This window comes from Manis javanica, chromosome 2 (assembly GCF_040802235.1).
Source record: "Manis javanica isolate MJ-LG chromosome 2, MJ_LKY, whole genome shotgun sequence".
NCBI classification, from domain to species: Eukaryota; Metazoa; Chordata; class Mammalia; order Pholidota; family Manidae; genus Manis; species Manis javanica.
In genome coordinates, this window is record NC_133157.1 from 101,606,741 (window position 1) to 101,632,330 (window position 25,590).

The window sequence follows — 25,590 nt, forward strand, 5'->3', positions numbered from 1 at the left end:
AGCCTACGAGGATTGGTCCTGCCATGCCCACTGGATCCCATAGGCCTCGAATGCCTAGGTCATGTACAGGAGGTCAAGCACCACAGAGACACCCAGAAACCAACTCTCAAATCAGAATAGTAAGGCAACAGAAGAGGTATAATTTACAATTTGTCTATTATACCTAGTGTTTAATAGAACCTGAATAAGAAAATTATTAAATTGCTGAAATCATTTCACACACACACACACACACACACACACACACACACACACACACACACACATATATATTTTGGATTAGAAGCAAAAGAGTAGTATAAACATAGCTGAGCTCTGTTAACATGCAAATTACATTTTCATTCAACACAATTAGCTACACCTCCTGATAGGCACTCTGCTAGGCCCTGGGACAGGAGGGTGACTATGGCAGCCATGGGTTCCTGCTCCTAGTGGGGAAGAAATATACATAATTGCACAAGAGCTGTGACCAGAAAGGTCCAGGAGCCATGGGAGTACAGGGGAGAGGCACTGGAACCCAGGCGTCCCTCAAGTGCCCTGAGGTTGAAAGGTCATGGGGTCACAAGTGGAGTCTTTAGGAAAAAGAAGCAACATCAGTGGGGCCATTAGTCGTGAACTCCAATCTTCCCAGAAACATTTAGCCACAAGAAAGTCCATAATTTAGTGGTGAACATCTAAAACATTGTTACCCAAACTCAGCCCAAGATAACTCAAGTGCAGGGTGACAGTGTAATGCCCTATTTCTCAGAGTTTCCAAAGAAAATCTTGATAAGGAGTAGAAGAATGAGAGCAGGTCAGGCTTGTTGATGCATTTTATTGTGAGATGGGGAGTCTGGTAAAAAACTAGAAAATGACCATGGTGTAACAAGGAACTTAAAAATGAAGAATCAGATTGGTAACTTACATACATGGATACAGGAACAAATTGGCACAAAATGTTAAACATGGTTCCCAACACTGTTTATATAAGGTTATCTTAATTTGGCTTACTAAGGAAATGAGAGTTTTATGGTTAGGCTAATCTCTTAATAAAACTGCAGAGCATCATGCTATTAGTCACACAGTGAATTTCAAAATTTAAGTTTTATATTAAAAACTGGGTAAAGGTAAAATGACTTGATTGTAGTTGTAAAACTAATACATTCCCATTTAAATTCTGTTCTACAGTCCAAGGCAAGTATAAATGTTAACATAACACTGTTAAATCAAATCTCAATGCAAGAGAACCAATTGCATCTCTACTTTAAATCTTATCAACTTTCCAAATTTTCATACTAAAATATATTATTGTATTAATACAAACTACAGTATTATACACTACACTGTGTAATAAATAAAGAAATATAAAAATAAGACACATAAATATAAAAGTTTTCTAAAACTAAAAGTACATGTCAGTAAGAAGGGTATTAATACTGCCAGGTTTGAAGACATACAGTACAAAAATGTTGCGCAGATCTATAAACTAAAAGAAATAAAATAATACTGATAGGTAAAAATCAGCTAATGTTGTTAATAAACTGGGTCCATAATAACTAACATTTGGAAACAGTTATGAACCAAATAACAACGGCATGTCCATGTCTGAGATGTGAGTACATGGATAAAGCAGATTAGAAAATTTCCCTTGCATTTCTGTAGGGAAATTTTGAAAGTCAATTAGAGCAAAATGAATACTGAGGAATTAAAGGATGAAATGTCCCAGTGTTTTGGCTTCTCTGACAGAGTCAGTGGTTTTAAGTTTTATTTTGGAATTTTGATAGAACAGACAAATCAACAAATGCTAGTTATTGTGGGCCACACATTGAACGAAGGCGGGTCAGAGCCTTGAAAATACTGACAGACGGCGCTTACAGCACACAGGTCTTGCTTAAGGCCAGAGGGGATACAAAGCTTCATATTATATCCTTCATATCTGTTACCACATACTCAAACACGATTACAAACACTGATTCTGACGACTCTGCTACCCTCACCAGTATTAACACTGTTAGTCCCTGCAATCAGAACTCACTGACAATCTTTTGAACTCCATTTTAAAACACATGAGTAAGAAACTTCAGTTCTTCTATTGGCTGCTTTCTTAAGGCTAACAATACACTTGAAATGATAATACACTCTACTATGACATCTAAATATTAGAAATCACTACCTCCTAGGTTGGATTTATAAAAGGTAGTGAGCACGGTTTGGAACTGCATTATACTTCTTTGTGAAGGGAATTTTGTAGTGCAGAAGTTCTCACATTTAAAAAAAACATAAAATACTGAAGTGGATTTAGCATATGTTTACCAATAAAAAATTATAAAATTTCTCCCAATTGTACAGCTTAAGAATAAACCAACATAAGAGTGATAATTAATACTGATAAAATGAAACAATGCCAGATTCTTATCTAATTAATCTTCCTTTAACCTGTTCAATCTTTGCTTTCTGAGTCATTAAAGTTTTCTAATCTGCTTCATGTTACAAACTTGTTCCTAACTTTGAAAAATGCATGAAAAATTACTAGGTCAGGCACACCCGGATTTTGTGTGTGTGTGTGTGTGTGTGTGTGTGTTGTTTTTTTTTGGATTTTGTATTTTTTTAATTTTTACTTTACACAGTAGTGAACAGGAATCACAGTATACAGGTTACTGTGTTTCCGTGAAAAGCATGTATAATATAGAAGAAACTTCATTACCAATTAGAATTTATTTTCCTTCTAGAAAAACAATCAGGCTTCATTTGTTTTCTCTTCAGACACTTGCTCACTATTCTCATTTACTTTTTGCTCTAAGCTGCTCGCTTGGTTTACAGCTCCATCCCCCTCTGTCAGACCTTCCGAATTTGCTCCTTCTCCCTCATTCCCCGCCTCCTCGGCCTCCTCAGCCTCCTCCTCCTCAGCCTCCTCCTCCTCGTCCTCCTCCTCCCCTTGCGGTTTCTCACATTCTTTTTCTTCCTGAAGTTCTTCCATCTCCTTTGCCTCTTCCTCCTCTTCCTCCTTTTCACTGTCTTCATCCTCTTCCCTTACCAAACTCTCTCTCTCATCTGAGTCGACCTGCGAGGGAGAGGCCCTGGCCCCCGCGACCTCGCCTGCCAGCACCCCGGGGCCAGCCTCCTCCTGCTCTGGGCTGTCATGCTCTTCTGCTTCTCTTTTGCAGTAGGAATAGCGGTGATTCATGTGTTGAGAGTAAGACCCAGAGTGTGAGAAACGCTTCCCACATTTATCACATTGATAGGGCTTTTCTCCAGAATGCAATCGCATGTGTTCGATCAAGTGATGTTTGTGTTTAAATGCCTTTTTACAGATTCCACACTCGTGAGGTCTTTTACCTGCAAAAGAACACAGCTATGAAATAAAATGGTGGTATTAAACAAATAAAATCCCTGTAAGTCTTTTGGGTGTACTTCAGTTTGTAGGAAGGGTCATTGATTCAATTTTCAAACATTGTCAGGTTCATCAACATACCTGTGTGCTCATATTTATGTCTCAATAATGAGCTACTCTTCTGGAATATCTTATCACACAAATCACAAGCATACATTCCGTTTTCTGTCTTTCGCATTTTCTTTTTGGGTGGAGTAGAATCAGAGTCATTCTGATCCTCTACATTAGATACTCCTTCTGAGCTAGTGTCTTGCCTTTCATCCTAAAGGAAAAAAAGGGGTAAGAAATTTTAGAATTGAATGGTAAACAAGAGACGTACATGAAATCATGGGTCAGAGAGCTGCGTTGATCCATACTTCCACCGACCTGGCCAAAGTGAGTGTGCCACTCTGTCGCTGAGGATGGTGCCGACACTGAGCGGGGGAGAGGGTGAAGGGGTTAGACAAAAGGCAGGTATGTTGGCTACTGAGAGCAGTATCGTCATGACTATAACAAGAACATATGGTCAACTGGTACCGAAAAGAGAGGCACCAAAGACAAAGAATGTAAGATGTGTAGTAACAAAATTCACTGAGTTCCAAATGAGTCATTACTTAATAAGAAACCTGCAGAAAATTTTAACTTAACAATTTGCTAGGTAATCACTAATTTCTAACTGCTTCATTATGCTTCATTTTCTCACTCTGGGTTTCACTAAGCAAAAAATTAAGATTCTATTTTTTAAAGGCAGTCTTTCAACTGTATCCTCCAGAATGAGAGAGATTTTTTTGCTCTACCACTTTTCAAAGAAGCAAGATGGCAAAATAATGCAGGAGGCTCAGTATTGTTAAACAAGAATAGTTGCCAGGCAAAATGAATCTTTGGCACTTCAGGGGAATAAACACATTTCCGGCAGCCTCAGGGAGAAGATTTTGGGCAGGAGGCTCTTGTGTAGGTAAACACTGTTCTGTGGTTGAATTGGGCTCCTTAAGTCTTTCCTAAAGTCTTCTATTCTACTGTCTCTAAAACCACAAGTTTTCTAAAAGTCTAAAGGTTTTCACAGCATTTCTGACAGCTTTTAAGGCAGGAGAGATGCCACCATTTGTCTGGATCATTTTGAGCTGCCACTAGGTGTTAAAGTAACTTGACTCTACTTTCACTGCAGTTTGATCTGGTCACATGACTGAATGAAATGTTAGTGGTTTATTATTCAAAGGTGTGCACAGTACCCTATATGTTAAAAAGTTAGTTATGAGTTCACTGGTCATGTGAGAATTTTTTTCAAGAGTAATCATATAATCACAAGAAACCCAATTGGTAGTGACATTAAAAAGAAGCAAATATACATTTGAACAGGACATTGTAATTATTTTAGCTGCACCTACTTATAACTAATATTTGAATTAAGGGATCAAATTTATTTCTAGCATTCCTTCTGATTGAATCACAGATTGATGGAAGACATGGGGAGACATCAAGGTTAGTGACACAAAGTCTAGACAATGAGACGTAATAATCACACAAAATGGTTCTATCCAAAACTACCATGGATTTTGGGAGAGAGTTTAAAGAGTAAAATGCATAGATTCATAACCATATTTCCTCATATATATTAATTATGACTTAATTATGACTGACACTGTTTTAGTTTAGAGCTCATAAAATGATCAGTAAATTTACTAGATGAATTCTTATATTCTTGTTTAATGAAAGCCTTTTATAAAAACAGGTGTTAACACATTTTAGTGATAAGTAAGTTTTCTGTGAATGGGGACATATTTTCATTTATTAATGATCATAGTCCAGGAAGAAACTATTCCTGATTTTGGGAATGTAACTATAAAAACAGAAATCCAATTAGTTAGTATTCCAATTTTTCCTGTCTGTTTTTAGTTTCAAAGAATCAAGTCTCTAGTTGAGACTCAGCATTTTTCACAGTAGAATAACACTTTAAACTTTAGTTAATCACTATACAAAGTAAACAACTGAGACATGATGCCACAAAACTTAAAGCAAACATGGATCTCTTTCCTTTAAAAAATGACCAGTTTGTAACCACCTACTTGGGTCTATAGTGACTGATTTTCATTGGAAAATTTTCACTGAAATAAGTCAAAGTAGCATGTTGCCAAACAAGTTCAGGAGAGCAACCTTAAAAAAATTTTTTTTTTTACCTGATTTCCATTTGGCTGGATCGCTTTCAAGGGCTGTTCCTGGACTGCAGGGCTGACTGTAGTTGAGTATGTGTAAGCCACCTGGGGAATCAGAATAGTCTGCTTATTGGCAGCTAGTGCTCGCAAGCATGGAACACTGTTCTGGTCAGCAATGGCCACAATAGTGGGTAACTGGGCAGTGACTGTAGGTATAGCAATATTTATGGGGTTGGCACTTGGTGGGATTACATTTACAATTGGTTCTGAGTCTGTAACACAACTGTCCTTTTGTGGCTCCTTTTTTGAGCAAGACAAGTTCAAAGGTTCTTCCTGGACAGAATAAACACTGTTCTGGTAAACACTAGTGATGGTTGACCTTTCCAATAATTCTCCCTGTTGCTTTGGTAGTGAAAGATCAAGAGGCTCTGCTTGTGGCTCTTCATGTGCGCTTTCTGCTGTGTACAAGTGACCCTGTGTATTTCTGGAAGAGGAAAGGTTTAGAGGTGATGGGGATGATGTAGTACTTCTGGAACCATTGGCAGTTAATCCTACTGGTAGAACTGGAGAGTCATTCATCTTCAGAGGACTTTGTAGACTTATTGTGCTGTCCTGGGGTTCATTTGCATTTGACGATTGAGGCTGATCATCATTCTTTGCAGGGATATTTCCCTTGCCTGGTTCTGGAGAAGATGGTTCAGAAGACTGCACTGAAATCTGTCCAGCTTGCATCTTTTCAAACCATTTTTTTACTACATCCAGTGGCAGGTTTACTGAATCAGCAATCTTTGAGAGCTCTTCTGCACTCGGCTGTGCGTTCAAAGCATAGTAAGCTTTTAGAAGAGACAACAGGTTCTTTAAAGGTGGCTGACTGGGAGACAAACTGCCGTCTCCAGAACTTGATGAAGCAGAGGGCTCAGGGTTCTCGGCTTCTGGTGCAGGGAGTGGAGGAGGCTGAGCCGGCTGCTTCAGATCATAGTGCTTCAACTCTGGAAGTGCGCTGATATCTCCTGGACATTCGTCACACAGGAGGCAAGTGCTGTCATTCACTTCTTCAAAGCTTTTGTCCTTCTCAGATTTAACAGTAAGATCTTCTGGTAATTTTTCACTTTTGCAACTGTTTGTGGGGACAGGGTTTTCTTTTTTTAAATTTTGAGGAACAACTTGAAGTTGGCTAGGCTGCTCAAGACTGTAGTTAATGATGATTTTGGTTGTTCCATCTTGATCAACCAAAGGAAGACTGATGGCTGAAATAACAGAATGGCCACCTTGCTGGATGGATGAAGCATTGATTGTTTCTTGTTCTTTGGATGCAAGATTGGCTTGATTATTCTCCAAAACTTGCCTTATTACATTACCATCTACTGCCACTTTAAGTACATTCTGAATATCACTTAAATTGATACTTATGGGAGACACCAAGCCGACTGTAGGCAGAACAACAGCTTGCACCACACCCTGAGGAGAACTGGTTGCCTGTAACGGGCCACCACCACTGAACACCCCATTTTGCAAAGGGGTTGAACAGTTGATTCCTGAAGCAACCACTATGGGTTTGAATTCATAATCCACAGGTTCGGTTTTAATTTGGTTTATAGAAAGTTGTTCTTGAAGGGGTTTATTTTCTATCTTTTGCCTTATCTGTGGACGTGTGGGACTGCCTGGTGATGCCGACAGAGACGGTGAGGAACACTGAGACGTCTTGAGTCCTGTTCTTGGTCGCCCATTCACAGGCATCAAGCTGATACATTTCTTACTGCTTATGTGTGAGCTATAGGAACCAGAATGGGAAAAACGTTTCTTGCAGTTTGGGCATTCATATGGCTTCTCTCCTAAATAAAAAACAATCATATTCACTGAATTATTACATAAAGTTGTCTGTATCCACATTTTCCCTAAAACAAGCAATATCAACCTATAATTATGTAATATCATGTATACTGTGATATAATTTTATTTAGAATCATTTTAAGTTCAAAACCTACATAAATGTTATAAACACTAGTAAAACATTAATCTGCAGGACATGTGCTCACCTATAAGGGAACCCATCTCAGCATATGTATATCATATTTCTGGCTCACCTTTAGAATTTCAAATAATTCTCAACTTCCAAAAATAATTACATCCTACTCTTTTAAGTAACTTTTTTCTTATTCTAATTCACCAACCTGTGTAATTTCCTGTATTTCACTACATTTAACCATCTTTAGGAGAAATTAACACTGGAAGGGAAGAAAAGTAAGTAAAATCTTCCTGTAAGACTTAACAAGTATGAATATCTATCCTTGATTGTATGAATCACATGAATGTCTATCTTTCCCATATCACTAAGGTTTCGTTGAGAAGATCTTTCTCAATGGGAAGAAAACTTTAGATAAAAGGTATTGCTGTAAGCCCCAGCTTATTAAACTGGGATGTATGTACTCCCGGAGATGTGGGCAATGCTCTAATGGCTGTGCAAAGCTTCCTGAAATTTGAATTTTAGTGACAGTGCTTATGGTAACTTAAACATTATTTTTCTATTAGAACAGATTATTCTATGGAGAAAAATGCAACATTTGTGTGAATTGTTAGGGAAAAAACAACAATGTCAAAGAAGCTTCTTGTTTATAGAAGCTTCCTTCAAGTTACTTCCCTAGACCTATCCAAGGCTTTATTCTTCTTGGCCAACAGGAGTTCTTTGGTAGAAAATTTTGAAAAACATGGATCTAAATGAAATTTTTCATACAATCCTACATTTTTTACTCTGATTTTAATTTATAATTATATAGTTCCTTAATCTGTAATTTATAAGTTACTGAACATCAGTTTCAATAAGGAAGGAACTGCTGGTCATTGTTTGCCATTATAGTCCGTGTCACAGAGAGGCTCATGAAAACTTTTTTAGATGAATGAATGGCTGATTGTAGAATTATGACATGGGATCCTGACTTACCTACCTACTCAGTATCAAAATAAAACTATTTCTCTCCTCCTTTCTTTTTAAGAATTAAAATAAAAGCAGTGAGAAAGTCAATGTGAGCTCTGCTATAAAGTTTAAGAAAAGTGAGTTACATTTTCTCAGAAATATGATTACTTGAAGATCAGATATTAGAATTGAAAAGGATCTAAGAAGCCCTCTGGTACAGCTTCCTTCTTAATGAAGAGCTCATTTTTTAATCATTGACTTTGATGAGTTTCTACTGAAGCTGCTTTATTAACAGGAGGTTATTACCTGCTGGACAGCACCATGGAGGATGGTCTAGCCTGGTTCTGCTGCGTATCATGGATTCGGGTTCAAATCCTGGCTCTGTCACATACAATTTTCACCTTGCTTTTTTTGGTGTGTAAATAAATGTGTATGTATCAGTCCTTACTGGACTACTGTAGCGGCTAGATGAGATGATACAGCATAACTCCTTTTGTGGTTTCAATAAATGCGATTTTTCTAGGAAGCAATTCTGCTGAGAGAGAGGTTGAATATAAAGCCCAAGTCGGCTTGTCATAATGCCAACATCCCTGTCCTGGTTTGCTCTTCTGATGCCACACAGAGCAAGTCCAAGTTTCCTTCTACAAGCCAGACTTTCAAGTTGATGAAGTGCTATCATGTGTATCCTCAAACTTCCCTTGGGTTGGTTGAATGGATCCAGGTCCTTCAAACAATCCTCCAAGGTATGGTTTTCAGAACCCTTACTCACCTGTAAACTCACCTTGGGAAATTCACCAGTGTACCAATAGCTTTCCAATGGGTGCCTGGGATATGATTCAATACTCAAACTGCATCAGACAAAAAGCATTGGACAAAAATTCTCGCATGTCTATATTTTAACATTTTTAATTATTTGATTATATTTTTAGAGGAGCTACACACTTGTTCTCTTGCTAGAGACACTATGAAAATTGGCATCTCTATACAGATTATTTTTATTTTTACAAACAGGGAGATAAATGGGTAAGGCAATTGCTTTGAAGTCAGGATGCCTTTATCAGAGCCCTGGCTTTGCCATGTAGTAGTTGAGTGACTTTGGACAAGTTAATTAATTAAGCTCTCTGAGCCTCCATGTTCTCATCAGTAAAAAAGGGAGGAAACAATAGCATCTGCCTCACAGGGCTTGGGGAGGGCTATGTGAGTTAATGCATCAGATAACTAGAGCGTAGTCATACTTAGCTAAGTTGTCCAAATACAAAGCTAGTTGTCATTGCTGTTGTTGGGAATTACCCTGATATTTTATCATCAACAGGAAGGAAGTCTGCAGAACACCTTTTCTAATGGCAAATCCACTGTGTTTGTTAGAAAATAACTTCATGGCTTTATGGTTTATAGGTAATGTACATCACCCTGGCTGATCTATCTAGGTTGGTGTTCACAAGTACTAAACCCTGGCGGCTACATCAGGAAGTTTTGACTGCACAAAGACAAATGTACTGTGAAGACTGACATTTTTTTGGTAATGGTGAGGTGGGTTGTTTGGCTGCATCAGATGTAAAAATTTTCCCAGCTAAAATTACTAAGGCTATGGAACAAACCAAAGCTATTTTCTGGGGAGGAGCACAACCCACGAGCATGTGCTCTTGTGTCTCACCTCTGAGCGTTAGTGTGGTGCCATGCTCCTCATCTGAGCTCAACTCCCACGGGCAGAGTGCAGATGGGGGCCAAACGCATGAATATGCACAGGGCTCATTTTAATGGCATTAGAAGACAGCCACAATCCAGGTAGTTTTAGGGAGTACACTTGAGGACCCAGATCCTTAATAGCTTTTAAAAATTCAGCTGAGAAAAAAATTAGAGAGGCTCCAGAAGGGTATGCAGCTCATCATTTTTAGGTTCTCTAAACAGCACTTTCCAAACTGTCTGTGGTGAAGGACCTTTTGTTTTGTTTGTATTTTGTTTTAAATTCCTAATCTACTGTGGACAATATTGTGTAAAAGAAACTGAAATTGTCAGAGCATTGTCTTGGTATAATAGTTTCTAAATCCTTATTCTCAAGTTCTGCATTTTTCTCTTCAGAACCAGTCACAAAAACTTTGTGGTGCGGCACCATGCGGGGATGACACTGAGCAGCTGTGTTCGGGAACCCCCTCTTGGAATAAACCAGACCATGAGCCAGATACTTCAACTGTAGCCATGTGGCCACCATAAAGAAATACTTTTTCTAAATTGTATTTGATGACATATTGCTGGCCTGTACTGAACAATCTCATTTCAAAAAGAAAGCCCTATCAGTTCCTCTGGTGTATTATTTTCAGAATATTTTGAGGATGATATAAATTGTGTTTTGATCTTTCCTCTTCATGATGCTCTAAGGGAAACCTTTCTCTGTGCCCTTAGTCTCAGGGAGAACTGACTCTTGTTACTCACAGACACTGGGTCTTGGGTACTTTTCATACTTCCAAACAAGCCATATAGTCTAATTTGTGCTCCACTTCCAGCATATACATGGATTTCATAGCCCCCTTTTATCCATGTTTACTTCATGCCTGTTTCACTTAACTTTATTTTCCTTATGTATTTTTAAGTTAAAATTTCTTGCTATATTAAAGGTATACAAGCCTCATATTAAATAATTTTGAGAAAATATAAATATACAATGAAAGGACAGTGCAGAGTCTAGTGGGAACTGTGTGCTCTATGATGTGGCCTAAATTTGTATTAGGTATTTAAACAGCAGCAGCATATGGTTATCATGGATGAAGTTTTTTACCACCCAGACTCTGAAAATTTTTCTGTAAGTACTGTGAACAGTAGCTCCCTACTTACTACTTGACTGCACCTGATTTTTGAACATCAATGCAGGATTTTGTGATTAAATAGCAACCTCTTGTTTCTAGACCTGTATTTTAATCTGTGGTATGATCTGTGGTTTTCCTTTCTGTATCATCTACAGATCGGACAAATCCTCCTATATAACTGCAATAGGACCATATGAGATTCATTTTGTACACGAATCTTACTCTAAGCTTTATTTCCCTTCCTGTACCTCAATTGCAACATTAAAAAAACTCTCTTGAATTACCTGTATTTCTTATCAACAACCTCAAATCAGCTCTAGTAAGAAATTATATTTATATTATTGATGAAAATTGATAGCATAGGAGCTAAGAAATAAGATCTTGTGGCAGGCTGCAAAAGACAACTTCTACTTTCCAGAAACATTAATGTGTTAAAGTAAATAACTGTTTTTGTAAGAATCTTGGTTTCAGCATTTTTAAGTAGTAACTTTAACACTATTTAGAATTCAAGGAGCAATACAGTAAAACTTCTAGAAATGCAGTTCCAAAATAAAACAGGTATCACCAACCACCCCTCACAAAGTCACCCAACTATACTCTTTTTGTAGCATGATGTTTGTAAAATGTAACTAGAATGTCAGTACAATAATGCAGACAAAATAAGGAATGTACACTCGTAATTTCCCACTAATAAGTGGGAGTGAGCTAATAGTTCTTCTCAGTACAATTATTTAAATCTAAAATAACATATCACAGTTAATCAGGGGATGAACACATTTCATAGTACACTGTGGGATGTTACTGAGTTTTCTTTCTAGCTTTTGTTCAAGTAAAGCCTCTAAAGAAATCCAAATATAGCTGTTTTTGTTGATAAGTTTCTAAAATAGACATATTATTTTTTTAACACATAACAATATTCATTTTTTAAAATGGTGCAGAATAGAAAATGACATGGACTAGAAAGGTGAAATGATGGGTGAACACATTTTCCTTTGCAATTGTCATTACTGCTGCCCGCTCTTGCTGGCTCCACATCATTCTTCACCATTTCCTATGTGGGGTTACAGTCTCTGTGTAAAGCATATCATCATCTCCTTATTTTCTTGTGCAAAATCCAATTTCTGTATCTCTTTTCATTCCCTTGTTAATTAAGCAAAAGAGGCAACAAAATTGAGATTCACTGGAAAGCTAACGTAGGTTGTACTTCTTGTTAGGACATGCTATATTCTGAATAGGAAATTTGGAATATCATCTTATATTATCTTTATATACTTAAGGCTGAGATTAAGACTCCAATAAAATACTACTTATAAGCACAAACTTCCTCCAGATCAATCTGTATCCTAAAAGAAAAGCAAGAAGTTTCTCATCCTGTGTGTAGATCACCTGTTGCAGATTAATTTATTACTATATATGTGATGATATTCAAGGTGTGAAAGAAAATAAGTATTTACCACTGTGGATTCTTAAGTGCTCTTTTAGATGGTGTTTGTATTTGAAAGCTTTTCCACATTCAGTGCACTTGAATTTACGATTACCGCCAGACTGTGTCACATGTCTCTGAAAGAAAGAATTGGTATTTTAATTATAAGGCAAAAAAGCTTAAAATACAAAGAACATTCAATGTGTTAAAAGTAATATTTTGGTGATTTTTTTTGATTCCCTAAAGGCCTCAAATTTTAGCACTCACAAAAATCTAACACTTCCAATACTACCAAAGTGGAGGGTGACAGCAGGAACAGAATTTTGACACAAAGATCTCCACTTTTTAACTTAAGGTATCAGTATCACACTTTATTAAACAATACAGTATTTAGCACAAATAAGTTAATATATGCTTTATTAGAAACTAGAGAGGATTTTGTCTGTACTCAAGTTACAGATAAAGGAAACTGACATTAAGAACAGCCAGTTACTTGTCTAAAGCACAGGTACTACATAGAAGAACAAGATCTCCTGAATAGAAGGAAAGGCCTAGCTTTTTCCAGTGCTTTCTCCTATCTTATGTGTTTGATATTTCCAAAATATACTTTAATCTGATGATTTCAAAAATTACTCACAACTTTTTTAGCCAAATATGGATTATAATAGCTTTCTGTCCAAAATATAAAATTCCCATTTTTATATATTTCAAATATATTCTGCAATCTTAGTTCAATCGTACAGAAGCACTACTAGAACTGAACTGTACTGAAACCTCTGAAGGGCCCCCATGAGCCCCGACCATAGACTCTGAGTCTGTATAGACTCTCTGCTCCAAGAGCACAGCCCTGCGTGCCCAGGTGCCCTCTTCACCAGATCCTACTTGAAGTTCAGGCCTGTCTTTCCATGAGTTTCACATACTGACTGCTCTTTTCTTCAATTTTATGAACCAGTTTCCTTGCTTTGGTTCATAATATTTCTCACTTCTTGACTATGTTTCTTAATGATGACTGTTAAGACTAATTCAACCTTTAACAGTTTAACCCAATTACTACTTGCTTGATGCTCACCCTTGCTGGAATCCTCTTTTGTCTTTCATATAGGAAGGTAAGAGAATAGTACTTACTTGGTATCAGGCCCTACTTCACCCAGACCCATGGCTATAAGTACCAAGTGTATGGTGACAATCCCAAATTTATATCTCTAGGCTTCTCCCCTTAGCTGCAGATTCTTATAGCTGACTGCTGCCTTGACATTACCAGTTGGAAAACAATAGGCATCTGAAACTTAACATGATTAACACTGAACTCTTAATTTCTCTGCTGATAATCAGCTCCTCTACGGTTTCCCATCTTTGGGAATAACATTCTCATTTGATTTCTGCACAGTCCCTGAGCTTTGGGGTACTCCTTGATCCCTCTTTCTCTTACACTCCTACCCACCCCACCAACAAACCATCTGAATATATTCTGAGTCTGACATTCCTCCTGCGTCGTGCCTGCCAGCACTGTCTCTGGCCTGAGTTACAGCGACAGCTCCTGGTCTCCCTGCTTTCCTTTGTGTCATTTTTGATCTACTCCACCCAATAGCCAGTGTTCCTTTCAAAATAAAATAAAAAATAAAGATATAATTCAATTCAAAGGCTTTCATATCACACTTCAAAACAAAGTCAAAAGTCTTTATCACAGCCTATCCAAGGGGGTCTATCATCTGCCCCCAGTGCCTCCCTAGCCTTACTTATCTTTGTCCCTTTTATTCACACTGGTCTCCGAGCTGTTCTTTGGTGACCTGTGCAGGCTGCTGCCTCCAGGTCTCTGCTCTCATTGCGTAATGCCTTCCCCAGCCTTCCATGACTGGCTCTTTCCTGTCCTTCAGGTCTAGCTACAAACCTATATCCCCTATGTTCAGGGACTCTGCTCAACTTTTTCACTATTGTGCCTTCAACACCAAGATCAGGGCCTGACACATAATGGAAACTCAGATACACGCTGAATGAACATACTTATAAGACATGGCACGCCATCTTGGAGGTGTGCATGGTTTTCAAAATCAGCTTCTTGGTGACTGAAGCTGTGTCTAAGGCCTCCAAGTGTGTTCCTCACAGTGCTGGTCTGTACCCTCATAGCTGCTCCTTCCTGCCCTTTGTCTGTCCACGTACTTCCTTTATGGAGTCTACTAGTAGCCTTGGCACCTATCAGAAGAAGCATCACAGAAGTGCCTTTTGTGCTTCTCAGTGACCCTGTGATTGTTTCTGTCCTGGCATCGCCTACTTTCTCCACCAGTGCTTCCTGTCCCTAGAGAGCCTTCCCTTGATAAGCGCCCTTGGTACACAGAGGACAGGGGGCAGCAGCAGCAGGATGGGTCTGCTCCCGAAATTTCATGTGAGCCGGCTCTTTTCCCAAGGATGGTCCAGTCTGTGGGCATGTTGGGGGTCGGAGATGGGAAAGCATCCCCCGGGGATGGTCCTCCAAGACTCGCGTGGGGCAGCCAGGACATAGACAACATTGGTCCTGAGCAGCTACTTTCTCCACCAGTTCTTTCCTTTGGCGCTGTCTCCCATCTCCAGCTTTCCTTCACAGAACTAACTGGTAACCTATCAGAGGAAATCTTGGTCCTCAACTCTGATTGCCACCCTCTCCCAACCTTATCTCCCGCCCTGACCCTGCACCATCATTCTGTTTGTGCTGTGATTTTGTTTGGTTTAGCCATCTTCCTAGCCAAGGGTCTGACTTCTCTGTGGGGTATGTGACTCATATTAGGTGCACACACAGGGCAGAGTTCTTATAGATTCAGGCACAGAGACATCACAGCTTTTGATAGAAGAAACTGGACATATGCTCCAACTGTAACATACAGCCTTAAAATACCCTGTGCAGTTGGACAGTTATTTGATTTTTAAAATTAGAACTAAACTGATATGTTATCAGGATTTAATAAAATGACAATTGAGAGTTGTCTTTGACTTTAACTTATGAATAGAGGCAACAGTTTAAATATAACTTATACCTACAGAACATTCTACATACCTACAGGGTTCATACTTCTAGAAATTGAGGCATAGGAGTAGAATAAACCATATGAAAATTAAGTCTTTAAACTAAAAATGGTTTAGAATTTAAACCTTAGATCCTCAGAGGAAGCAACTTCCCTTACTAGAGAAAAAAACACACAATAGCTTATACTGAGAATAAGTAGAGTCATCTTTGGTTTACAGAAAATTAAATTTTATTATCATTATTTGATTTTTTTCTCAATTGGGTCAATACTAAGTCATATGGTTTATGCAAACAATTATGATTTTTCCCATACTGAACATTTTAGTAGAATGCATTTTGAACTCATGTTCTAAACTTAAGAGAAATATCTGTTATAATATAAACAAAATAATTAAATCAATATGAAAGGGATCTTATCTAAAAAAGGAAAAAAACCTTGAGTTTACCTCTATAATGTTCAATGTGCTTTTAACTCAGAAATGACCAGATAATACAAATAAATAATCACTAATTTTTATAAGGCTATATAGCCAAGACACTGTTTAAGTACATTAAAAAAAAATTAAATATATTAAAACTCTTGACTTCTTAGGAGGGCTGAGGATCCAAATTTGAGAGTGTACTGTCAGTCATTTCACTTACTTGATCTCTTCCTGATTTATGTGATGTCATGTGACGTTCAAGTTGAGTTCTGTATGCAAAGGTGTAACTGCACAGGGAGCAACTAAAGTTATCTTCGTTCTTTTCATGGCGATATTTAATGTGTTCTTTCAGAGAGGTAAAGCGCTTATAGCCTCTATCACAATATGGGCAGGTGAGTAACTGAGAAAATGCATCTGGTGTTCCTGTAAAAGATAAATCAGATATTTTGAATTTAAAACATTCAAAAAATAGTATCAAAGCTACCACTGGATCCCTGTGCTGTGTGTACTTTATATTTGATCCTCAAAATAATACAATGATCCTCCTCACTACATTATAAAGGAAAAAACATAAGGCTTAGAAAGATAAGATAACTTAAAAGTCACACAGCCAGTAAATGACAAGAGTCAGGATTCAAATGTGTGCTGTCTGACTCAAAAGTCCCATTTCTTTTTTACTAAACCATAATTCTTCCCTTCTTTTTGTGTGGTTAATTAGACAAACAAAACAAACATAAAATTAGAATGTAGGTTACATTTGTAAATATGTACACATGGCAGGCGACTTGTACACGATAATTAGATCTTTCTATTGGTATGGTAACAATGTCATTATTTTTTGAAGTTTAAAACTGCCACTATAAAGTTATTGTCATCAGAGAGTAAGCAGTACACAGAGAGACTCTGTTTCTAAGATGATGTTTCCAAGCCTTGCAGTTAAGTGTGGCCATCTGACTGAGCTCAGACCAGAAGAATGCATGCTGGGGGGAAAGAGTAATGGGAGTCAGATCTAGGCCTGGCCCATCAAGGCCTCTGCTGTGCGATTCTTCATGTTCTTCCTCCTGTTGAAATACATGGACACATCTTCAGTATAATCTCCTATGGATGAATATAGGATGGTTTTCAGAAAATAGAGGCATTATGGATACACCGGAGTTCACTGAATTAACTATGTATTTACATATGGGACCACCTAAGCCTGCAAGTCCTAAAATGTAGTACTACTTTGCCTATTAATATTACTTAACTAAGCGTAGTTTCCCACATTTATTTCTTCAAAGAAGTTCCTAAGTGACATCTTATTGAAAATATCATCTCTACCTCCACTTTGAATTTAATAGAAAAACAGACTACAAGAGTTTCCTAACAGTCTCCAAATGCTTTGTAAACATGTATTATCTTTAATGAAATTCAAGTTCATATAAATTAAATGTCTTGCTCAAAGACCAGCCTTCAATTAGTAGATTGAGCACCATTCTACATAGCTAGTAAAATATACTGAAGTATTTATCAAATAAATGAATAAAATCAAACACCCAAAGTTTATGATGGTATCTTTTATTATCAGCTAGTGAGGCAACTGGAACCAGAGAATTTTCTGTTGGTGATGACTCTAATATGACCCACTTCTTTGGGGACTGAATTAGTCATGTGACTAAATTGTCTAGGAAATCATGCTATGTTTTGTGTAGTATGAACTCCTTATTTGTACTAGCAAGTGGGAAATCAACATTTGGGACATCCTCCTTGACAGATCATCTAGTCCATCCTATTGATTTTAGCTGGCTACAGTGGCAGAAGTTGAAGTCCACCATTGCAGGTGTTTCATCACTGGGGCCTTACTCAAGCTGCTTTACTCCAGCGACATCGAACTGTCTGCTCTTATGTTCTATTTCCTTCTTCACCTTCATCATCAACCCTTCTAATTAATAAATAATTTTGTAAAATGACAGGTTGCTCATGATATTTTTATAGCAAATTATTATTTTAATAAATTAGTATCTACTGAATTTTCTCATATGAAAGGTGAATTTATTCTTTTAGGCCACTAGCATAAAATGAAAAGTAAATCTAAATATTTGACATGATAAACAACTTACAGAATGAACAGAGTTAAAAATTAAATGAAAAAAATTGCTTCTATTTTTGAAAAATACTGGATTTTTGTTTTATAAAAAAAAATTACTTTTTAGCAATGAAGGCTTATCATATTTGGAAAAAAAGTTTCTTTTTAGAATTCCTATATAAAACTTAAGGCAGCAATTCAATGCTACTAAATAAAACCAAGCTATGCCTGATCATTTCTTGATCTGTCCATACTTTCATTATGTAACTGTGACCATAAATACACTTATTTTAATAAGTACGTTACTTCTGCATCTTAAACTTCCTTTGGTAGGTAGCACAACATTTCAGACTGATAGTAGTACTTGAAACAAAAACCTTTGAAAATCTCTACTTGTTCTCCACTGATTCAGAATTTGGGATAATTCAACCTGCTGGAGTAAAGTTTGCCAGTTTACAGCATATGAAATGCAGAAGGTCATGTTTAATTAAAAAAAAACGTAAACTTAAGAGCCTCTGAAGACAATGACTTTTTGTGCATAAGCACATGTTGCTGGTGTGACAGAACATCTACTGTGAAATACTTTATTAGTGGTTAAATTATATTATATGCCTGAAAGTAATGAATACTGAATTTATAACATACGGCATAACTGAAATGTCTTACTAATTCAGAATGCTTAGGGCCCCAATTTTACTGCATTGATTAGTAATGATGGATTCTATAAGGTTTAACTTTATTTGATCTATGCAGTGGAATATTTCTTTAGTTTTTATTTTCTTGAACTGAGGCTTTTTGAAATCCTTTATATTATATACAAACTTTACATATATTCATATGTATTTTAGAATTTTCTATTGCCCATTCACATTTATTGTAACTTACTGCTTCTTCAGGTGAAATGTTAACACATTTTCTTTAAGAGGAAAAGAACCCCAGAAATGGCAGTAGAAATGGTAGGGATTTATAAGATTACAATGTCAATACCTACAGATTCTCCAAATATGCAAATAGATCAAGAGAACACTAATCATCAAGCTGAAATGCAGTATCCCAAGGGCAATAATCTACAGCCTTCAGAAATATCTTCTTTTGGTAAACTGGAGGAAATGGTTCTAAAGTGTCCTACTTCTATTTTCTTTGTCACCAATTTAGTTACAGAAAATTCCATCAAGTCTGGAGTGAAACTTCTGTTTTTGCTATTTTCCTAGCTGATTCCTGATTTAAGTAAGGTACAGTTGATGCCACAATGCAATCTGTTTTATTCTCTATGCCAGCCTTCTCAATTTCTTTCAAAAATTTAAAAGTTGATTGATACAATACCATTTCACTAGCACCAAAAAAGCTGAAATACTTAGGTATAAAGCTAACAAATATGTAGGAGATTTTTAAGAGGAAAACTATAAAACTCTGATAAACAAAATTGAAGAACTAAGTAAATGGAGAGATATTCCACGTTCATGGATAGGAAGACTCAATATTGTCAGGATGTCAGTTCTTCCCAGCTTGATCTATAGATTCAGTGTAATCCCAATACAAATCTCAGAATTATTTTATGGATGTTGACAAATTCTAAAGTTTATATGTAAAGGCAAAAGATCCAGAATAGCAATATTGAAGGTAAAGAATAAAGTGGGAAGATTGACACTACCCAAATTCCAGACTTACTATAAAGCTATAGTAACCAAGACAATGTGGTATTGGTGAGAGAATAGACAAATGGATCAGTGGAACAGAGTAGAGAGCCCAGAAATAGATCCTCATAAATACTGTCAACTGATCTTTGACAAAGGAGCAAAGACAATAGAGCAAAACACAATATTTTCAACAAATAGTACAGGAAAAACTGAACATCCACATGCAAAAAAATGATTATGGACACAGACCTTTCACAAAAATTAACTCAAAATGGACCACAAATCTAACTGTAATATGCAAAACTATTAAAGTCCTAAAAGATAACAGGAGAAAACCTGTATGATCTCCTATATAATGATGCCTTTTTAGATACAACACCACAGGAACAATTTGTAAGAGAAAGAATTGGTAAGCTGGACTTCATTAAATTAAAAAATTCCTGCTCTGTAAAAGACAGTATCAAACAAATAAGAAGACAAAACAGACTGGGAAAACTTTTTGCAAAAGACACATCCAATAAAGGACTGTTATTAAAAATATACAAAGAACTTTTAAAGATCCAACAATTAGAGATCCAATAATTTGATTAAAATATGGGCCAAAGACATTAACAGGGACCTCACAGAAGAAGATATATTAGATGACAAATAAGTACTAAAAGATGCTTCATGTCATATGTCATTAGGGAAATTCAAATTAAAACAATAAGATACCACTCTACACCATTTAGAGTGGCCAAAATCCAGAACACTGACAACACCAAATGCTGACAAGGATGTGGAGCAACAACAGGAACTCTCTTTCATTGCTGGTGGGAATGCAAACTGTAAGGCAGTTTTTTACAAAACTATAAACATACTCTTACTATATGGTCCAGCAATCACACTTCTTGATATTTACCCAAAGAACTGAAAACTTATGTCAAAACAAAAATATGTACACAGAAGTTTATAGTAGCTTTATTTGTAATTGCCAAAACTTGGAAGTAATCAAGGTATCCTTCAGTGGGTGAATGAGTAAACTGGTACATCCAGACAACGGAACATTATTCAGAACTTAAAGGAAATGAGCTATCAAGCCATGAAAAGACACAGAGGAAACTTAAATGCGTATCACTAAGTGAAAGAAGCCAGTCTGAAAAGGCTACATACTGCACAATTCCAACTATATGACATTCTGGAAAAGGCAAAATTACGGGATATAAAGAGGTCAGTAGTTTGCAGAGGAGAGGAGGAAAGATGAATAAGCATAGAAGATTTTTAAGGTAGTGAAAATACTCTGAAGATATTATAATGAGGGACACATGTTACTATACATTTGTCCAAACCCATAAAATGTAAACCACCAAGAGTGAACCCTAATGTAGCCTATGGACATTGGGTGATTATGATGTGTCATGTAGGCCATTTTTGGTTAAAATGTACCACTCTGCTGATTGATGCTAATAATGGAAGAGGCTTTACATGTGTTGTGGCTGAAGTACATGTGACATCTCTGTATCTCCCTCTCAGTTTTGTTGTACACCTAAAATTGCTCTAAAAAAAGTCTTATATTGATTATTTGAATATTAAGCTAAATCTGTCCATTAAACTGGGAACCCTGAAAAAACAAGTCAGATGTAGGATGTTAATTACTTCAAGTAACTTCCTAGTTCTTCATACAGATTTTGCATATAATTTCTTATAGACATATTTGTATGCTATTTTCATTTGTTTCTAATGCATGGAAGGACAAAATGACAGTTTGTTTCTTTTCAGGAGAGTATGAACACATTATTATTGCATTTTATCATTCTTTATATACTCACTGTTCCTATCAGAGTGGATTAGGCAGATACGAAAACCATTTGTCTAAAAATTACTATGTTTTGAATCTGACAACCATGTTTTGCCTGCTAGAAGAATAGTGGAAAAGAATCAAGAAAAGGTCATTCCAGTTTGGATTTCTAATATTTGCTGTCATGTAAGTGAATGCAAATCGATGTCCAAGCACTGGTCTAAGCACTCCACACACAGTGGCATCACCCACTATATACGTGAGATGCCACTAAATTAATACTACACTGTTATCATGGACAATGGCCTGTGAACCAAAGAGTCACTCTCTACAGACATCTGCAATAAACTTTGGTTTTCAAAAATGTTCCCTATAGTAGAGTAGGTTCTCATAGTAGGGTAATGTTTAAATAGTCCTTTAAAGATCAAGACAAAAACAACTGTGAACTGTGTTTACCGTTTTCATCATGACCGCTGGCTTCGGGTGTGCCCTGCCTCTGGTCCTCTTCGGGTGCCTCAGGGTAAATGACAGCAGTGTCTTGTTGCTGCAGGAACTCTTCAACATTAGGATCATGGTTTTGTTCATTTTCTGCATCAGAGTCGCATTCATCATCTTTTACTAAAAGAAATGCATATTTTATAAACAGCACCTTGACCACTAAGTTGTTACAAGTTTTTCTAAATAAGAAATTGATTATCTGGAGAGAATACACTACTGTTCTTGAATTTGTAGGAAATGTTTACTGAAAACTAAAAATGAAACTCATTCTGTTATAACCTATTAGGAAGTCTCTTAGAAAGCATTATAAAACTTTTAAGTTTTCACAATATCCCTTTTAAGACTGGGAGTTGTATTTCTATTTCATTTTACTGATAAACAAGACACAGAGAAGGTAACATGGTGACTGAATTCTTAATTCAGTCTCAATCACTGATAAAGCAAGGAAAAAAGGAAAAGAGAAAACCTTAGTTCTCAAACCTTATTTCTTTTTTCTTTTTTTTTTTTTAGATAAGTATTTTTTATTGAAGGGTAGTTGACACACAGTATTACATTAGTTTCAGGTGTACAACACAGTGATTCAACACTTATATACATGATAATTCTAGGTACCAGCTATCACCATACCAAGTTGTTACAATATTTTGACTATATTCCTTATCCTATACATTACATCCCGGTTACTTATTTATTTTACAATTGGAAGTGTATACTTTTTTTTTTTTTTGTGAGGGCATCTCTCATATTTATTGATCAAATGGTTGTTAACCACAATAAAATTCTGTATAGGGGGGTCAATGCTCAATGCACAATCATTAATCCACCCCAAGCCTAATTGTCATCAGTCTCCAATCTTCTGAAGCATAACGAACAAGTTCTTACATTGGAGAACAAATTCTTACATAGTGAATAAGTTACATGGTGAACATTACAAGGGCAGTCATCACAGAAGCTTTTGGTTTGATCATGCATTATGAACTATAAACAGTTCAAATATGAATATTCATTTGATTTTTATACTTGATTTATATGTGGATACCACATTTCTCTCTTTATTATTATTTTTAATAAAATGCTGAAGTGGTAGGTAGATACAAGATAAAGGTAGAAAACACAGTTTAGTGTTGTAAGAGAGCAAATGTAGATGATCAGGTGTGTGCCTGTGTACTATGTGTTAATCCAAGCTAGACAAGGGCAATAAAACATCCACAGATGCAGAAGATTTCTCTCAGAATGGGGGGGAGGGGAGGTTCTAAGCCTCACCTCTGTTGATCCCCATTTTCTCACCTGATGGCCCCCCTGCGACTGTGCCTGTCTTAGGTTGTTCCTCCCTTGAGGAATCTTACCCATCTCTGGCTAACCAGTCATCTTCCGGGGCCAGACAGGGAAATGTAAAGTTGGTAAGTGAGAGAGAAGCAATATTGTTTGAAGAGGTTAGCTTTTTACTTCTTTGCAGATTTATGCCCTGTGGCTTCTATGCCCAGCATTTGTCTTGAGGTGTCTTTACCACTTGGAAGAATTATGATACTCGGTAAATTCGATATGAGGCACGAATTCTACTTAAGGGTTATAATTAGGAAGGAAGAAGAAAAGCTATAGAAGTAGCAGGCGGAAGAAAACCTGGGAAGATTGATTATTTCTTTGACATATCTTCTTGTAGAGTAACTTCAGCATTCAAACCTTATTTCTTCCTAGGAGGCTATCACATCATATTTAGAGCTGCACCTTTAATTGGAATCATTCTCAATATAAGCCACTTTGAAGTTCAGCTCAGTTAGGAAATAGCTTTAATAGTTGCATATAGTTAGATTTCTAGTAAAAGTCAGAGTACCAAATTGGTAAAAGTGCTTCTTATCTCCTCTAGTATTCACATACAAGCGAGGCTTTTCTTTTCTATTTCTTCTTCAGCAAATGTTTAACTGTGGGATCCAGGCAGAGGCGGGCATTTTTTTCTGGAGTTAGAAAGGTTCTGGCGATGATGGAATATTTTCTCTTGGAGAATGTGGCCCGGAGCGCTGCAGAGTTCTGAGGCAGTGCTGCTGCGCTGTGGTTCTCCACAGGCAAGGAGGACAGCATTGGCCCCAGGCTGGGGGGACTGTAATGGGTCAGTACGGCTCCTAGGTGTCTCATGGCTGACGGCCGCATACACTTCTGACTGAATTGAGAGTTCTAAATTCTTAAAACAGCACTTCCCAGCAGACTGAAATTGGGCCAAAGTAAAATGGTGGTGTATGGGCATTTTCTGGCTCAACAGTTATTCAATCTTGTTAAATCTCTTGCACAGTTTTAGTAACACCTCCTCAGGGTGGCTACTGTTAAAAACCTCACAGCCACTGACAGTAATGATGACTCATCATTTTCCTCCTCAGATATCAATTATTTATCATCTGCTTTATACTGAGAACTGTATTATTTAGATCATGCCAGTAGTAGCCAAACTGGGCTCACTGGATCCGGGGGTAAGTTGAGACTCTTTAAGAGATAAGCTCCCAGTGTGGGTTTAACATAATTTATTTCCAGATCCTCTACTTCCATGTATGACCTTAGAATCTGGAAAGCTCTTTTCTCTCCCTCTGCTTTTCACAGTATCTTTTGCTCTAACTTAAAAAAGGGAAGAAGGCATATCTATCCAGCTCATTAATATGGTACTCTGCCTTGGAGTGTAAAACCTCCAGGTTGCCAAAGAGAAAAAATTCAAAATAGTGAATGGAGAAAATCTTCTTTACTGATTAATCAAGGCATGTAAAACCACTATACTATAGGCCTTCCAGTCCTCCCTGCTTACATGGATTTCCATCAAGGGTAAAGCATGGAATTGGAATGGGGATATTTTGGCTCTAGTTGGGAAGCTCTAAAATCAGCCATAGAATAATATGGCCAGAAGGAGTGACAGCAATTTCCTTTAATGACCTCACCTTTCCATTCCCTATTATTAAAAACTTCATTGTTCTTCAGGAACCTGGTGAGAGCAAAGCAAAGAGTAGTCTCAAAAATCATCCCTAGGATTTCTCATTAGCTGGAATAATAAGCATTTTTTTAACAGCTAAAGCAGTACAAATCAGTGCCATTGAGTCTTTTCAAAAGAACTTCAAATTTTCAAGTTAAACTAGATAAAATTCAGGAATGAAATTTGTATTTTATGTGATTTCTTATCCATGTAGATTTAACAAGATACTTAAAATACTTTAATCGAATTATATCATAAAATATTGACAGAGGTGGAGCCAAGATGGCGGCATGAGTAGAGTGGTGGAAATCACCTCCCTAAACCACATATATCTATGAAAATATAACAAAGACAACTCTTCCTAGAACAGAGACCAGAGGACACAGGACAACATCCAGACCACACCCACACCTGCGAGAACCCAGCACCTTGCCAAGGGGGTAAGATACAAGCCCCGGCCCAGTGGGACCCGAGCGCCCCTCCCCCCAACTCTTGGCAGGAGGAGAGGAGTCAGAGCGGGGAAGGAGAGGGAGCCCAGGACTGCTGAGCACCCAGCCCCAGCCATCTGCTCCAGAGCACAGACACAGTGCATGCGCGGGGCCCTGGATACTAGGG

The 25,590-nt window shown here is 37.2% G+C and overlaps 1 protein-coding gene across 6 annotated transcripts in view; it reads right to left on the reverse strand.

The window, feature by feature from the left end:
* Positions 1-794: 794 nt before the first annotated feature.
* The window catches only part of ZEB1 (zinc finger E-box binding homeobox 1), a 179,401-nt gene continuing 154,605 nt past the window's right edge, over positions 795-25,590 (reverse strand). For all 6 annotated transcript variants that reach the window (XM_037010358.2, XM_073228974.1, XM_073228973.1 and 3 more), the window contains exons 4-9: positions 21,987-22,148; positions 16,272-16,474; positions 12,666-12,771; positions 5,524-7,331; positions 3,452-3,632; positions 795-3,315 (exon numbers count right to left, since the gene is read on the reverse strand). In XM_037010358.2, coding sequence (XP_036866253.2) covers positions 2,717-3,315; positions 3,452-3,632; positions 5,524-7,331; positions 12,666-12,771; positions 16,272-16,474; positions 21,987-22,148 — 3,059 coding nt within the window. In that variant the 3' untranslated portion in view covers positions 795-2,716. The remainder of the gene's footprint in view (positions 3,316-3,451; positions 3,633-5,523; positions 7,332-12,665; positions 12,772-16,271; positions 16,475-21,986; positions 22,149-25,590) is intronic.